We start from the raw sequence: 15,968 nt of genomic DNA on the forward strand, positions 1-15,968 counted from the left end.
TTAACAGCAGAACCTCTTTTCCCAGCGAGACTACAGGGATGCTGCCTCCTCCTGTCCCTCCCCACACATCTTCACAGGAATTCCTGACGTGCCTCAGATGCTCCGCTTGGCTTTGTTTTAATGCCACAGGCACGCACAACTCCTCTTCTGTGCTTCGGGCGCGCTCTGGATTCCCAGTTCCTCCTACTCCTGTTCCCGACAGGACAATGAACCAGCTCTGAAGCCAAGCTCCAGAGGCGCTCACACAAACACCCAACAAGGCACATACACACAGAGTCAGGAATGCCCCGCTGCTGAGTTTAATAACCCCACTTCCACCCCGGCCCCGGGGCGTTTGCCCCGTGTTCTGTCCCAGCCCGGGGCTGTGTCCCAGCCGGTGGCTCTGCAACACGGAGCGGGAAAGGGTTCGTGATCCGAGGAAACTGCAGCGTCGCAGCTGAGGAGCCAAACGCTTCCCAGCGCCTGCCAGGGACGTCGCCCGAGGCAGGCTCCGGGCACCCCGCTGTCCTCCCGCAAACCCCGAAGGCTGCGGTCACTGTGAGCTCCAAGGGTGACAGCCCGAATACGGCACGGCCACCTCAGCCCTCCAGGATGCGATTGATCAGCTTCATTTCCTCAGCAGTCATGGGGTTCAGGTTAAATCCCTTCAGCTCAGCTTTACCTGAGAGAACACACAGGAAAGACAGGCTTTTGCGACAAACCGAGTGAAGCAGTCCACGTTAAACCGCTCGAGGGGCTGTGGGGAGGGCAGGGACGGGCCTGGAAGCTGATGTGGGACCCTGTTTCACGTGCTGGTGGGCGGCGGTTCCGCACCAGGAGCCCTACGGTGCTGCTGGCGCAGGGAAGGAACCGCAAAGCCCGTAGGAAAGCGGCTGTGGGAACACACGGAGCTCATGGATTGCTGGACCCTCTCAACACGCGACGTCTGGTCCCTGAGACTGAGAAGTTTCCAGAACGGGAGCGTTTACCTTGAGCTTCGAAGAGACGGTTGACCTTCACGCGCAGCTCCTTCCGGAGGTTGTTTATCTCCTCATCCAGCTGTTCCTGGTCTGAAACAAAGCGGCACAGGAGTGAGGAGGATGGTGGGCTCCGGGCTGAAGGCAGAACCTCCCGTGGGGATGCTTGGGGGTGAAGCCCAGGCCCGGGGGTCCCACCCTGCCCTATACTGCCCGCGGGGCTCAGCCCCACCTTGTGCTGTGCCTGAACGACTCTGTATACCCGTGGTATACCTACCGGAACGACTCCGTACACCCGTGGTATACCTACCGGAACGACTCTGTATACCTGTGGTATACCTACCCAAATGACTCTGTACACCCGTGGTATACCTACCGGAATGACTCCGTACACCCGTGGTATACCTGCGATACCTACACGGGGCCGTGGGGGCAGCCGGCCTTACCCTTCTGCAGCATCTCCTTGGTCTGCGCTTTCGGGAGCTCGATGAACATGTCCCCGAAGCAAACCATGGCCTTGCCTGGGCAGAGAGGAGGGAAAGGGAGAGGCTTGCTCAGGGAAGGGTTTTCTCCCCGGACCCGCAGCCGCTCCCGGGCCCGTGGGGCTCCCGGGGGAGGCAGCCGGCGGGGCAGAGGTGGCCCCGGGGAGCCCGGGCCTCACCGTCGGGTTCCGCGTCCTTCTGCAGCGCCCGCAGGGCCTCGCGGTTCCGGTTCCGCTTCACGTCCAAGTCCACGATCTGCAGCGGGAGAGAGGGGGCTGCAGCCGGGCCTACCGGCGGCGAGGGCGGGGAGGCCCGCCGGGGCTACCGGGGGGGAGGGAGGCCGGGCCGGGCCGTACCTGCTGCCGTGCCGCTAGCACGTCCTCGGCCAGCTCCTCCACCTCGGCCAGGTAGCGCAGCACGAAGGCCGGGTCCCGCGCCATAGCGCTGCCGGTACCGGGCCGGGGCCGGGGCCGGGTCCGTCACCGCTTCCCACCGGGCGGCAGCCGCAGCCGCGCGTCCGGGTTCCGCCGCGGGAGGGGGCCGGGCCGGGGCGCGCCCCCTGGCGGCCGTTGTCCGCAGCCCCACACGGGGATGTGAGGGACACCCCCTCACACACGCGGGGATTTGGGGGACACCCCTCCCCTCCCGCGGGGGGGGGGGGGGGGGGGCTGCGGTCGCCCCGCGGCGTGTCTGCAAACAGCGCGGGAGCTCGCCCGGGGGGTCTCGTCGTTAGCGAGGGGTGGGGAACCCCGCGACCGGCTCCGTGCCCCCGCGATGGGGACGGGACTCGCCCCACGGCGACCCGCCCCGCGGTAGAAGGAGGAAGAGTTGGGGGCGGCTGAGCGGCACCGAGCCCCGGCACCTCTGCCCCGGCGGCGGCGAGGGGGGGGGGGGGGGGGGGGGCTGCTGGACCAGCAGCCAGCCCCAAACCCAGCCTCGCCCCCCGCAGCCCGGAGGGACCCGGAGCCGAGAGCCCCCGGCCTCACCGTGGGTCCCTGCGTGCGTGTGAATTATTGACGCCTCGTCCCAGCCCGTCCCCTCTCCCCACCAGCACGGCGCTTCTCCTCTTCCTCGCTGCCTTCGAGCGCGGTGCCGGCGCCAGGCAGCTGGGCTCCTCAGAGCACCGCGGTGCCTTTCCGTCCCCTCTTTCTCCCCACAATGCGATAAAGAGCCCCAAAAGCGCGGGGTGATGAGCTTAGTTTGCATCCCCCGCAGCTGAGTGCCTCATCCAGAGCTCAGCGGGCAAGGCCTGCTGTCCCTGGGGAGGAGGGCCGGCTGTGGTCCCAGCGGGTTGGCTTGCCCTCGACCAGCCCCAGGGAAGCTCGGAGCAGCCGCAAGGCTCTGCTAGGGCACTGTGTCGGTCTTCTGCCCTGAATGACCCTGCCTAGGGGAAAGGGGAAACACCCGCCCTCAAAATGGGTTTTATCCCTTTCTTTCAGCCCATGAGCAAGAGGAGATGGAGAAATGGGGTGTCGGAGATGCCGGGAGACCCAGTACTGTGGGCAAGGACTGGCAGACCCTCGCTGTGTGAGGAGAGGAGCCCCAGGAGCCCACCCGGGGCTGGCAGGTGACAGGGGACGTGGGTTTTCGTGTCTGGCAGAGCCCCAAAGCAGCGCTGCTGCTCCCTGGTGACCCTGCCTGGTTCCCAGCTCAGAGCCACCGGCCGTGCTTCCCCTCCAGCCCAGGCACTGTGCAGGTGCTGGTCCCGCTCCTGTTCCTTACTGGTGACGATGTGCTGCACGCTCGCCGGGGTTCTGCGCTCTCAAACGGCCCAGAAAGCCCCGACTGACCTTCAGTGCAGCAGCACTCACCCGGGGCTGCTCCCTGGTCGTAACCTCCAGCCGGTGCTGCCGGGTCCCTGCCGGCGGCAGAGCTGGCCGCGCCGTTACTGCCTCCCTGGCAATGCCATTCGGTGTTGCGTGATGACAGTGACACCGTTGCTCCCCTGTTGATGGTGGAGGGCTCTCCAGTCTGTCTTGGATGGGTGCTTTATGGGAGGGACCCCCGGTGACATCCCCGAGGCACCGAGCGTGGGCTGGGGGAGAGGAGAAGCACCGGCGGTGGCAGGGGGGACCTGGCCTGTTGGCTCGTGCCCGTCACGGGACTCATCTTGGTGAGGAGCTCCCCAAAGACTGCGCGGTGACCCCCAGAGCTGCCGCACGTCTGGGCTGCCGGAGACGGGGCTGGCTGCGTGGGGACCGCAGGGGACAGGGCTGGAAGGAGCGAGGCGGCGGCTGGTGGTCACCACACTTCTGTGGGCAAATAATCCCTTAAGGGAGATTACCCAGATCGGAAGATTACTGGCCCTAATCCCATAAGGTCATTTGTTACAGTTAACTGGGGAGAGCTCCTCCGGCTGCGGCAGCGTGTGCTGAGAGAAGCTTCCAGGGGAGCGGTGGAAGCAAGCACTAACGCGCAGCATCCTGGCCGGGCTGGGAGTGATTCACACTCGGGTTGGATTTTTTCCTGACATCAACCAAAAGAGGCAGCGGGATTGGGGCTGGATGCCAACTCTGGAAAATGCTCCTTTTTTCGGTGGGGGTGGCTGGCTGGAGATCTCCAGACTGGATCCGGGGCCAGCTGCTTCCCATCACCCTCTCAGGGTTGGCTCCCACAGCGTGGGACAGGGGCACTGGGGTCGGGTGCAGGGTGGGATGCAGGACACGGGGCGGGACACGGGGCGCAGGATGTGGGATGTGGGTCTGCTTTGCTCCTGCAGCCTCACACCGCAGCGTCCACGGCGGAGTGAGGGGCTTCAGCTCTCTGCCGAGCATGAGGGCAGGATTGGATCCCTGTGGCTTTGCTGGGATCGGAAGACAAGAGCACGCGGTTCCCATGGTGCGTGCTGGGCCCCTGGCTAGAGCTGGAGCTACACTTACCTCCCAGGAGGACACATTTTTGGGAGCAGTGACAATGCTCTGTGGGCAGTGAAAGTCCCGGCCGTCTGTCCTGCGGCACAGGCCCAGACACGGCCCCTTGAGGCTGGGGCTTGGCCGCAGAGCTCGGAGCTGGAGGCGGTGCTTGGGCAGCACGGCCTGGCTGGGTGCTGGCCGGCCCCTTCAGCGGGCTGGGAACCTTCTCCCGACGCCTCTGCCGGCAGCTCTTGCGCTGCCCAGCGAGGCGAGCGGGAGGGAGGGCTTCCAAAGTGTGTGTGGGAGGGATGGGGATGGGATGGGATGGGATGGGATGGGATGGGATGGGATGGGATGGGATGGGATGGGATGGGATGGGATGAGATGGGGTGGGATGGGGATGTGATGTGATGGGGATGGGGTGGGACAGGATGAGGATGGGGATGGGATGAGGATGGAGATGGGATGAGGATGGGGACTGGGATGGGGATGGGCACAGGGATGGGGACGGGGATGGGATGGGGATGGGATGAGGATGGGGATGGGGATGGGGATGGGGATGGGGATGGGGATGGAGATGGGATGGGGATGGGGATGGGATGAGGATGGGATGGGGATGGGATGAGGATGGGGATGGGATGGGATGGGCAGCCCATGTCCTGGCAGCAGCGGAGGGACTGTCTGGGATTGCCAAAGACAGTGCAGTGAAGACAGGGTTTGGCCAGGGATGTGGGGCTGGCGCCGCTCTCCCCGGGAAGGGGGGGCCCAGCTCGGCCCAGGCGTGGGGGAAGCTGCAGCTCAGTCCGCTGCGGCAGGAGGGGTCGCAAAGCCGCGGGCACCCGGAAAACATTCTCAGGGCAGCGAGCGGCGGCTGGTGCTGCGCTCGGCGAGCCTCTCCCCAGCCAAGCTCCGAGCCAGCCGCAAATCGTCATGGATTTCTCCTGCCGGAGCCGGCGCCGGGGGCAGGCCTCTTGCTCGGAAGCTGGACTCAGCCCAGGAACCAGAGGTCTGTTTGGACAAGTTGCAATGTGTCCCCCTGGGAACCAGGCAGTCGGAGGGACCAGCTGCCCACCCGCTGCAAAGGCTGCTTTGCTTTGCTGTGTATTTTGCTGTGGAAAGAGCCGGGTTTGGTTTCAGCATATTCCTTTTTCTTCCTTGCAGCACTTTTATGTATGCAGCTAGAAACCCTCCCTGCCTGCTGACAGCTGCACGGGAAGGCTTCGAGGATGTTTATAGGGTTTTTTTTTTTTCCTCTCTCATTTTTTCCTGTGGCTTCTGGGGCCTGTTGTTAAGATAAATCAGACTTCAAACCACAGTCCCCATGTTCTCAGGCTGTGGATGTTTAACTCCGCTTTCAGAGGGGGCGTTTCACCGTCTGTGAAGGAAGCAGGGTCCGTCTCTGCCGGGTCTTCAGGGCCCCTCTCCCATCACAGCAGCACCGGCTCAGCTCCGTTGCCCAGCCAGGACAGAGACTCCCCAGGGACTGAGCCCAAAAAGGGTTGGCGCCGGCCAGGGGTCAGCGGGGGCTCTGGCCAGCGGAGCCCATCCCTCCAAAGAGTCCCTGACAGTGGATGAAAGGCTCCTTTCTTTGGGTTCTGGATGCTGGGAGCATCCCCCTCCCCCAGGCAGGCGTTTGTCGAGGGGATCTGTCAGGAGCATCTGAAGGTTGGGTATTTAAGTCGCATTACCCATGGTAATACATGCAGCGCTGGGAGAGCCTGACTCTGCTCCCTTGTGCTGACTAATGCCCCCCGCCCCCCCCGTGCTTGGTTTTGTGCACCAGGAGCCCAGACTCACCCCCGATTTGCGCCGATCCCCCCTTGCTGCTCTGCAAGGCGGAGTTTGGAAGTTGGCCGTGGTTCCTGGGGTAAACCACGCTCCTCCTCGCGTGGGCTGCAGCCACGTGTGGCTCCTCCGCAGGCAAACACGCAGGGCTGAGCCTCGGGGGGATGAAATGCAGCGAGACGGAGTCCATCCCTCTGGGCGGGGGGGGGGGGGGGGGGCTGGAGACCCTGCAAAGGAGCAAAAAGCCCTTCCCCTCCCGGCAGTGCCAGGGATGCCGGCACAGGGCGGCTGCTCCTCTTGCGAGCGTGTGTCCTGCGGGGCTACCAGCCCCTCGCCACTGCCAGCCAGCCCAGGGCAGCCTGGCGCTGCCAGACACGCTGCATCCCCACTCTGACGGGCAACAAACGGAGGAGGGATGGTGGGGCAGAGCGGGGGAGCAGGGTGGCCTCTGGGCACCCATGCACCCAAACCCCGGTGCCCCAGGCCCACCCGGAGACCTTGGTGCTTCACCCGCTTGTGTCCCGCTCAAGGGACCTCCCCAAGGCTGGAGCTCTCCCTCCAAAGCAGAGCTTAGGTCCCTGCTGCGACTCCCTTGGGCTACCTCGGGCAGGAGCCTGGTGGCCTGTGGCCCTGCCCGGGCCTTGGGCGAGCAGAGGCGCCCGCAGCACCTCCGGGGCCGGCGGGGCTCGCACCGCCCTCGCCCGCTCCAGGGCCGGACCCATCAGCAGGGTCTTGCCTGGCCTCGGGGCTGGAATTCGGGGCCGGGGGAAGCTCCGGTCGGGCGGGAGGTGGTCGGACAGCGCTGCCGCTGCCCCCGCGGGGGGCTCCGCCGTGGGGGGGGGGGGGGGGGGGCCCACGACTCGGCAGGCGGCCCTTCCCGGCGGTGGGCGGGGCGGGGCGGGGAGGGGGGGGGGGGGGGCGGTGTCGTAACCGACCGGGGGAGGCTCCGGTTGTCCGGTTGCCCTTCCCAGCGCCGGTGCCCGGAGGTGCCCACCCCGCCCCGCCTCTCCCCGGGGCGGGGGGCGGCTGCGGAGGGGGGGGGGGGGGGGAGCGGCGGGGGCGGCGCGGGGGCTCCGGGGCAGGGGGGGGGGAGGGGGTCCGGGTGCCGCCCGGCGGGCGCGGGGCGAGGCCGGCGGGGGCGGGCGCTGCCGGGGCGGGCTCGGCGGTGCCGTCCTCCCTCCGGAAGTCTCTCCCGCTCCCTCCTTTCTCCTCCTCTCCCCCGACAACATGGCCGCGAAGTCGGACGGCGGCGGCGGCGGCGGCAGCGGCGGCGGCGGCGGCGGCGGCGGCGGCGGCCCGGCCGTCCGGTTGGAAAGCCCGGAGGGAGGCGGCGGGAGAAGAACGGGCGGTTCGCCGCCGCCGTCGCGCCGGTACCGGTGGAGGGACGGGTGCTGGGTGCTCTGCGCCCTCCTGGTGTGCTTCGCGGACGGCGCCTCGGACCTGTGGCTGGCGGCCCACTACTACGTGCGGGGGCAGCGGTGGTGGTTCGGGCTGACGCTGCTCTTCGTGCTGCTGCCCTCGCTGGTGGTGCAGCTGCTCAGCTTCAGGTGGTTCGTCTACGACTTCGCCGCCGGCACCAAGGGCAGCGCCGGCGGCACCAAGGACAGCGCCCGCGGCCCCCGCGGCTGCTGCCGCCTCTGCGTCTGGCTGCTGCAGGGCCTGATCCACCTCCTGCAGCTGGGGCAGGTCTGGAGGTACGGGGGGGATGGGGGGGGTCAGGTTGGGGTTGGGGGTCGGGATGGGGCTGGGGGTCGGGATGGGGCTGCTGCTGCAGGGCCTGATCCACCTCCTGCAGCTGGGGCAGGTCTGGAGGTACGGGGGGGATGGGGGGGGTCAGGTTGGGGTTGGGGGTCGGGATGGGGCTGGGGGTCGGGATGGGGCTGCTGCTGCAGGGCTTGATCCACCCCCTGCAGCTGGGGCAGGTCTGGAGGTACGGGGGGGATGGGGGGGGTCAGGTTGGGGTTGGGGGTCGGGATGGGGCTGGGGGTCGGGATGGGGCTGCTGCTGCAGGGCCTGATCCACCTCCTGCAGCTGGGGCAGGTCTGGAGGTACGGGGGGGTCAGAATGGGGCTGGGGGTCGGGATGGGGCTGGGGGTCGGGATGGGGCTGCTGCTGCAGGGCCTGATCCACCTCCTGCAGCTGGGGCAGGTCTGGAGGTACAGGGGGGATGGGGGGGGTCAGGTTGGGGTTGGGGGTCGGGATGGGGCTGGGGGTCGGGATGGGGCTGCTGCTGCAGGGCCTGATCCACCTCCTGCAGCTGGGGCAGGTCTGGAGGTACGGGGGGGGGATGGGGGGATGGGGGGGGTCAGGTTGGGGTTGGGGGTCGGGATGGGGCTGCTGCTGCAGGGCCTCGGCTGCCTCCTGCAGCTGGGGCAGGTCTGGAGGTATGGGGGAGCTGGGGGTATGGGGGGACCAGGGGTACCAGGGGGTCGGGATGTGGCTGCTGCTGTGGGGCCACGTCCCCCTGCTGCAGCTGGGGCAGGTCTGGAGGTCCGGGGCAGGTCATGGAGCCGGGCTGGGTCTGGAGGGAGCGGCAGGGTGCAGCAGGGACATGGGTGGGGGTAACAGGGTGCAGCACGGGGGACACGGGTGGGGACGGCAGGGCATGGGGGAAGTGGGTGGGGATGGGGAGGTGCAGCAGGGGCCCAGGCGGCTGGGGAGGGGGAGTGGGGGTCAATCCCTCTGCAGCCACAGCACAGCGGGCAGGGGGGGAGAGCCCCCAGCAGAGCCCAGCTGTGGGTGCGGGTGGGTGTGGGCAGGAGCTGTGGGAGTGGGCAGGAGCTGTGGGAGTGGGCAGGAGCTGGCGTGAGGAGCCCACAGCCCAGCTGGGTGGCCCAGGCCTGCTGTCCCTGCAGCTGGGCGGTGCTGGGCCTGCTGGGGAGCCTGCCTGGCCACGGCAGCCAGATCTTGGGGGGGTGTGAAGTGCTTCTGCTGGGCCCCAGGCTCAGAACCTTCTCCCAGCTGCCTCCCCGTGCTCTTGCTCAGAGCTTGCCGGTGTCTGCGGGGGGTCTCAGGTGAGGAGGTGCCGTTTGTCCCCAGCCTGTCCAGGCTCCGCTGCCTGCCCCTTCCCGGGCCTGGGGAAAGGCAGGGCGTGCAGGCAGGGCGAGCGACAGCTTGGCAGACACTGGAGCAGGCTCAAGGCCCTTTGCCTGTGTCTCTGTGGACCCTCCAGAAGCCCGAGCTGATGGTTTATTGGCACCTTCCTCCCCTGTGCCGTGGAACCAGTCCTGCTCCCTCCCAGCTCCGCTGAGCTCCATCCTCGGGGCGCTGGGGCAGAGCCGTGGCGCTGGCACCGAGCTGCTTCCCGGGGAGGCTGGTGCTGGGAGGGGAGTGGAGACAATGGCAGATTCCCGGAACAATGCTCCGGGCTCGGGTTTCTGAGCTGTTTCCCCTCCTGAGCTACCATAGTACCGAGGCTCCTCCATTCCCTGTTGTCCTCTGTGCGCGGTCGTTCCTCTCCCGCTTTTCCTGGGATGCTCCCGGGATGTTGAACTTTGTTTCACAGTGACAGAGGGGCCCCTGCCCCTTCCCTCACCAGCACGGCCACCGCCTGCCCCTGCCCGATCCCCCCCGTCCCCGGGGCAGCTCTCGGGGTACGCTGGCTGCAGGAGGGGTGCAAACCCTGCCTGAGCGTGCTGGAGGAGCTGGTGAGGGAGAGGATGGGAGCTATCTGGCCCACTGGCTGCTGAGCGTGCCTGCAGCTGGCCTTGGCCCCGGAGCCCCATGGGGAACTACCCGATCCTGGCCTGAGCAGGGGCTGGGCTGCGGTCGGGGGCTTTGCTCCCGGTGGTGTCAGCTCTGCTCTCCTGATCTGCTGCACCACGGAGGCTCTTAAGCCAATTAAAGTGGTAACTCTCAGCACTGGCCCTCCAGGACATGTTGGTCTCAAGCTGCAGCTGAGGCTCTTTTCTAATCTCAGGATTTGGGATTAGCTCGGGTGACCAGTTAAATGCAGTTTGCTAAACCCATTAGTGAGGTTGGAGCTGGTGCAGGTGGATGGGGCAGTTAAAGAAACGTTGAACAAACGCCGCGTGGCTTGTCCCTGGCCAGGGCACTGTGCCCTTTGCCAACCGTCTCCCCCTTCCCCGATTCACCTGCCTCCTCCCTGCCTTGCGAGCGCCTCGGCAGGTCTCAGGCCAAATCCTTCGCTGCGCAGCCCCAAGCTCCAGCTACAACAAAGACCTCCCCCCAAAATCACAAAAATACAGCTGCTGCCCAGCTGCAAAGGCAGCTCCGAGCACCGACTCTGAGATGATCCCAAATTAAAGCTGCTGAAGTCAGCTGCCGTCAGCGCGTTCCTTCACGAGGCACATGCAAATACGCCGCCGCGGGTGCTCTCCGGAGACGGTACCGGTTGCACGACCATGTGCTGGTGTGAGCAGCAGCAGTGGCGGCGGGGGCCCGTGCCCCGGCTGGGGGCTGCTGCTTGCCTGGTTTGGCAGCTCAGGAGTTGCCATCCCCTCCGCTCGCAAAAAGCCACCGGCTTTTTCACCAAAGAAACCCCGAAGGGGAGAGCTGCTGGGCACGCCGTGCGTGCCGGGGGTCCCCCGCCACCTCCGTGGGCTGGTGGCTGGCTGGTGTGTTTCTGTGGGTCCCGTTGCGCTGGGGACAGCACTGCTGGTGCCCGTCGTGTCCCTGTGTCTGCTTGAGCCCAGGGTCACACCCAGGGGTCACAGGGACCAGACCTGGGGTGCCCTGTCCACTCGCAGGTCCTCCCCAAAAGCCCCCCATCAGCCCGTGTGCTCCCATCCTCTGCTGGCTTGGGGACCTGGTGCCACCCCTCCGTCCTGGTGCCAGTCCGGTGGCAGCCCCGCGGGGCAGAGATGCCCTCGGCAGCTCCCTGGGTGGGCTCACGAGGGGTGGCAGAGCTGGGACCCGCAGGTTTCCCCCCGCCAGCCCCTCTGCTCCCCAGGGCTTTGCTCTGCTTGCTCGGGAGCCCTCTCAGCCCTGGGAGCACCCAGCTTTGGGGTGGCAGCTTGTCCCGCTGCAGGACCCGGCGCTGGGGTCAGTCACTAGCTGGGGTCCCTGGCCCAGCCCCGGTGCGCAGGACAAGGGAATTTTAGGGCCAAATTGAGCCTTTCCCTGAGCACGAGTGGCCTCAGCTGCTCCTGTCCGCACCAGAGACCCAGGGCACGTTGGGGTGTGGGGACGGTGGGACACGGGGACGTTCCTCAGTGCGGTGACGTGCCAGTCAGGCGCACGTGCAGCCCTCCCTGGTGACCTGACTTGGTGGGATGTGTAAGGGATTAAAATGGCTGCAACAGGGAAGCAATTTTCTCCTTGCTTAAATAAGGGATTAAGGGATGATATCCCAAATTACCTTCTAGGAAAATTGCACTCCGTATCGCGCACGCTTAGGCCGGCGGGTCCCTCGTCCTTTTCCATCTGAGGACGCTGATTAGAGGATTTGGTTATAACCAGGGGCCGGCTTTTCTCCTCGCGTGTCTTTTTTTTTTTTTCCAGCACTAGAAAACCAGGGTCAGTAGCTGAGAACTGGGGGCAAATGGTGACACTGGCGGCAAACCCATCCGTGGCTGGGCTTCGGCAATCCTGGCCATGGCGAGGCTTTGGCAAACCCATCTGTGTTGGGGCTTCGGCAATCCTGGCCATGGTGGGGCTTCGGCAAACCCATCCATGGTGGGGCTTCGGCAATCCTGGCCATGGCGGGGCTTCGGCAATCCTGGCCATGGTGGGGTTTTGGCAAACCCATCCATGGTGGGGCTTTGGCAATCCTGGCCATGGCGGGGCTTTGGCAAACCCATCTGTGTCGGGGCTCCGGCAAAGCCGGCACCCACCCGAGCCCACCACCTTCCCGCTGCAGGGTTTTCGTTAGATTACTCTTTGTAATACAAAGCAGGCAGCAATTAGCCCCGAGAACCCTCGCGGTCGGTTTCTGCCTCATCATCAGGTTTTTTTAAAATTAAATGATTTTTTTTCAAGTGATTGATTCTGTATTTCCCATGCAGCTGCCGCGGCGCTGGGTTGGTAAGCACTCGCCGTGCGCTGTCAGCGCGGGGATGTTTCTCTGGGCTGAAACACCACGGAATGATCAAATGCATAACAAACAAGAATCAACATTTCATTCTGGCAAGTTGATGGGAGATGAAATCTCGTTTTAATGAGATCTATGGAGCTGACGGGAAGACGGGAGAGTAATTGTGCCCCCGCCGAAAGCCGGGGGAGACCGTGGGTCACTCGTTGAGCGGCCGAGGAGCCGGGAACGGCGTGTGGCAGCTGCCGGCTGTGCCGTGGGGACGGCGCGGCCCCGGGGTCTGTGCGCGGGGGGCTGCTGTGCGCCGCAGACGGCGGGGTCCTGGCGCTGATGAACCCAGTTAGCGAGGCTGGCTACAGGGAGAGGTCGAGGTCGCACCGGTGTCGGGGTCTCGCTCGCTCGTGGGTGCCCTGGGACCAGCAGCGATGCCCTGCGGCATCCCAGGCTCTGCTCCGGTTGCTTTTCCCCCCGCGCTGTGCCCTCTGTCCCCAGGCTGCCCCCTGGTTTGCACCCTGCCAGCGACGGGGGGTCCATCCTTGGGCCCTTCTGTGGGGCCGGGAGAGGCGGCTGGTGGGGAGAGGGGCTGGGGGGCAGCGCCCACGGCAGTGCCGTGATGGCAGCGCTGGCCTGGCTGGTGCCGTGATGGCAGCGCTGGCCTGGCTGGCCCCGAGCGGGTGGCACCGGGGTGCAAATCCGTGCTGGGAGCCAAGAGCCGGGTGTCCGCAGCCTCTCCTGCCCTGAGCAGCGAGGGACGGGCGGCAGCAAAGGCTGAACTCAGCTGCTCCCCCGGGGTGGGCATTAAAGCATCGTTTTGACACCAGGGCGAAGGAGCCGGCGGGGGCCGGGAGCGGGGCTGGCCGCAGGGCTCTGCCCTGGCCCCTGCAGCCATCGGCACCCGCCGAATCTGGGGCAGAACTACTAAAATTGCGTTGTTTGCCGACAGCGACGCCTTGCCCGGCCGCCAGCTCCTCAGGGCGACTTTCTGGGTCTCCCGGCAGGGCGGTGGGAGGGGATGAGGCAGGCGGTGTCGGGGCTGTCAGGGCGTCATCATCCTCCCGATGGGGAGGACCGCGGCAGCCCGGTGGGACCGGTGTGCCCACCCTGTCCTCCCGCACGCCGAGGGAGCCGGCGGGGCTGCCCGGGGCGGGAGCAGATGGCAGCGGGGTGGCACAGGGGCCTTGGTGGCCCCAGCTGATGGCCCCCACCATGGTCTTGGGTCTGTGCCGCCCAGGGGTGGGAGCACCTGGCCGTCCCCCCCAGCTCCTGCCTCCTCCCGCTGACGGATGAGCCAAAAGTGCTGGGATCAGGGTTGCTCCCGCGCTCCGGGCTAATGGAGCCGGCTGGCACCGCTGCCTGGAGCTGATGGAGAGGCCGTGGCTCTGCGTGATGGCTTCGCTCAGCTGGGAGGGAGCTTTATGGCCTGACGTCCTCCTGCTTCATCTTTCCGTTTTCCTCCTCCTCCGGCTCCTTCCTACGCCCGAGGCAGCGGAGCCACCTGCCCCTGGTGCAGGCAGGGCTGCCCGGGGATGTCCTGACCCGTGTCCCCTCCTGCGGTGCCCGGATCTGGCCCCGTGCCGCGGCGAGGGGTCCCTCGTGGCGGTGACTCAGCCAGCGTGTGCGTCGGTGCCACGCACACCTCCGCTGACCCCCGGCCGACGACCAGATGGCCGGGGCCGGCGTGTGCCCGCGCCCGCAGCCCTGCCAAGAGCCGAGGCAGCGCCGGCACGAGCACCCGGGAGCCTCCCGTGGGCACCACGGCACGACCAGCTGGTGCCTCCGCCCTGGCCGGGGCGGGGGGAGGCAGGGTGGGCTCGGCGCCAGCCGGGACAGAAATATCCACTTGGAGAAGCAGCCGGAGGTGGTGCTGGGCTGGGGCCAACGTGCCCCAAATCCTAGGGTGGCCGGAGAGCTGGGCTGCGGGCGGGATCCCTGGCTGCAGCGGGGAGCCAGAGCCTGGGTAGGGGAGAGGGTGCAGGGGCAGCGCTGGGGGGGTGGAGGCGTGGGGCGACGGCTGGGTGGGCAGCGGGGCGATGGCCGGGTGAGCCCCGGGGCAGCAGGGTGCTGAGCCGGCTTTGCACAGGCTGCCCCTTCCCGGCATCTCCGGGCGGGCCCTGGGGTGGGACAGGGAGGTGCTCAGCACGGCCGCTGCCCCGCAGCCCCCCGCGCCCCCAACGCGGGGGGCTTTCTGTGGCCCCAAATCAGGGGGGGGAAGCGCTCGCTGGAGCTTGCAGCAGTCACGGGGAATGCCTGGCACGGGCAGGGGGAGGTGAGCTCGGCTGCCCCGGCGGCGGGGGGCTCGCCTCACCCTCCCGCCCCCGCCTCGCGCAGGTACCTCCGCACGCTGTACCTGGGGCTGCAGAGCCGGTGGCAGGCCGAGCACCGCCGCCGCCACTTCTACTGGCGGATGATGTTCGAGAGCGCGGACATCAGCATGCTGCGGCTGCTGGAGACCTTCCTGAAGAGCGCGCCCCAGCTGGTGCTGCAGCTCAGCATCATGGTGCAGCAGAACAGCATCGAGCCGCTGCAGGGTAAGGGGTGCGGAACCCCTCCGTGGCAGGGGCTGGCGGCGGCCGGAGGGGGGGACCCGGGGCTGCCGCAGGCTCTCACTGCCCTTCCCCGCTTTGCGCCCGCAGGGCTCTCGGCCTCGGCCTCGCTGGTGTCCCTGGCGTGGATGATCGCCTCCTACCAGAAGGTGCTGCGGGACTCGCGGGAGGACAAGATGCCCATGTCCTACAAGGGGGCCGTGGTGCAGATCCTGTGGCACCTCTTCACCATCGCCGCCCGCGCCATCGCCTTCGCCCTCTTCGCCTCCGTGTTCCAGCTCTATTTCGGCATCTTCATCGTCACCCACTGGTGCATCATGACCTTCTGGATCATCCAGGGCGAGACGGACTTCTGCATGTCCAAGTGGGAGGAGATCATCTACAACATGGTGGTGGGCATCATCTACATCTTCTGCTGGTTCAACGTCAAGGAGGGACGGAGCCGCTACCGCATGTGCATCTACTACGTCATCACGCTGTCGGAGAACGCCGCCCTCACCATCCTCTGGTTCCTCTACTACGACCGCAAGACCACCTCCGACTTCAACGCCTTAATCCTCGTCTGCGTGGTCAGCTCCAGCTTCGCCCTCGGCATCTTCTTCATGTTCATCTACTACTGCCTCTTGCACCCCAACGGCCCCATCTTCAGCCCCCGCATTGGCGGCTGCATTTTCCGACAGCGACCGGCCCCGGTGCCGGGGTCCCCCACGGACGCCGTCACCAGCCCCCCCCGCTCGCTGCCGCGGACTACAGGGGGGGAGCGGGACGGGGCGCCGGGGGAGCGGGACAGCTGCGTGCCCGTCTTCCAGGTGAGACCCTGCGCCCCGCCGGCGCCGGCCGCCCGCGCCCCGCGGACAGAGGGGCCCGTCATCCGCATTGACCTGCCCAGGAAGAAGTACCCGGCCTGGGACGCCCACTTCATCGACCGGCGCTTGCGGAAAACCATCCTGGCGCTGGAGTACGCGTCGCCCACCACCCCGCGCCTGCAGTACCGCACCCCCGGCGCCCCCCAGGAGGTGCTGGAGTACGAGACCACCGTGTAGGGTGTGGGGGAGGGGGGCGTGGGGCCGCGGTAGGGCCCTCCCGGTGCCATCCCGGCCGCCCCCCATCTTTGCAGCCGTTTGCCTTTCCGTTGGGTTCGCCGGCGCCGCACCGAGCGCCCCGCGGGCGGGGGCCGGGGAGGTCTCTTGGTGCTATCCCCCCCCCCGCGCCACCTTCCCGCAGCCAAGACCCCTGTCCCACCCCACGGTGGCCACCCCCCGCTCCCCCGAGGGCTCCTCCTTGCCAAAATACCTCACCGGTGCCTGAGCCCAGGGCGGTGGGTGCTGCAGCCCTGCGGCACTTGGCCGTGCCAGTGG

At 67.0% G+C, this 15,968-nt stretch overlaps 2 protein-coding genes across 3 annotated transcripts; one reads left to right on the top strand and one right to left on the bottom strand.

Annotated features, from left to right (window-relative positions):
• Positions 1-276: 276 nt before the first annotated feature.
• On the bottom strand, positions 277-1,901 carry PDRG1 (p53 and DNA damage regulated 1). Of its 2 annotated transcripts, none has more exons than XM_086474709.1 (5): positions 1,795-1,901; positions 1,618-1,693; positions 1,403-1,477; positions 963-1,049; positions 277-655 (listed from the first exon to the last, which is right to left on the bottom strand). In XM_086474709.1, the coding sequence occupies exons 1-5, from the start codon at positions 1,876-1,878 to the stop codon at positions 579-581; spliced, it is 399 nt and encodes a 132-aa protein (XP_086330835.1). In that variant the 5' UTR covers positions 1,879-1,901; the 3' UTR covers positions 277-578. The 2 variants fall into 2 exon arrangements, with proteins under 2 accessions (XP_086330835.1, XP_086330834.1); XM_086474708.1 differs by having other exon boundaries at positions 277-661; positions 969-1,049; positions 1,795-1,893.
• Positions 1,902-7,846: 5,945 nt separating this feature from the next.
• XKR7 (XK related 7) lies at positions 7,847-15,653 on the top strand. The gene is made up of 3 exons (XM_086474706.1): positions 7,847-7,887; positions 14,396-14,595; positions 14,701-15,653. The coding sequence occupies exons 2-3, from the start codon at positions 14,472-14,474 to the stop codon at positions 15,651-15,653; spliced, it is 1,077 nt and encodes a 358-aa protein (XP_086330832.1). The 5' UTR covers positions 7,847-7,887; positions 14,396-14,471.
• Positions 15,654-15,968: the final 315 nt, after the last annotated feature.

The sequence above is a fragment of the Leptosomus discolor genome, chromosome 17 (assembly GCF_034619465.1).
Source record: "Leptosomus discolor isolate bLepDis1 chromosome 17, bLepDis1.hap2, whole genome shotgun sequence".
Taxonomy (NCBI): domain Eukaryota; kingdom Metazoa; phylum Chordata; class Aves; order Leptosomiformes; family Leptosomidae; genus Leptosomus; species Leptosomus discolor.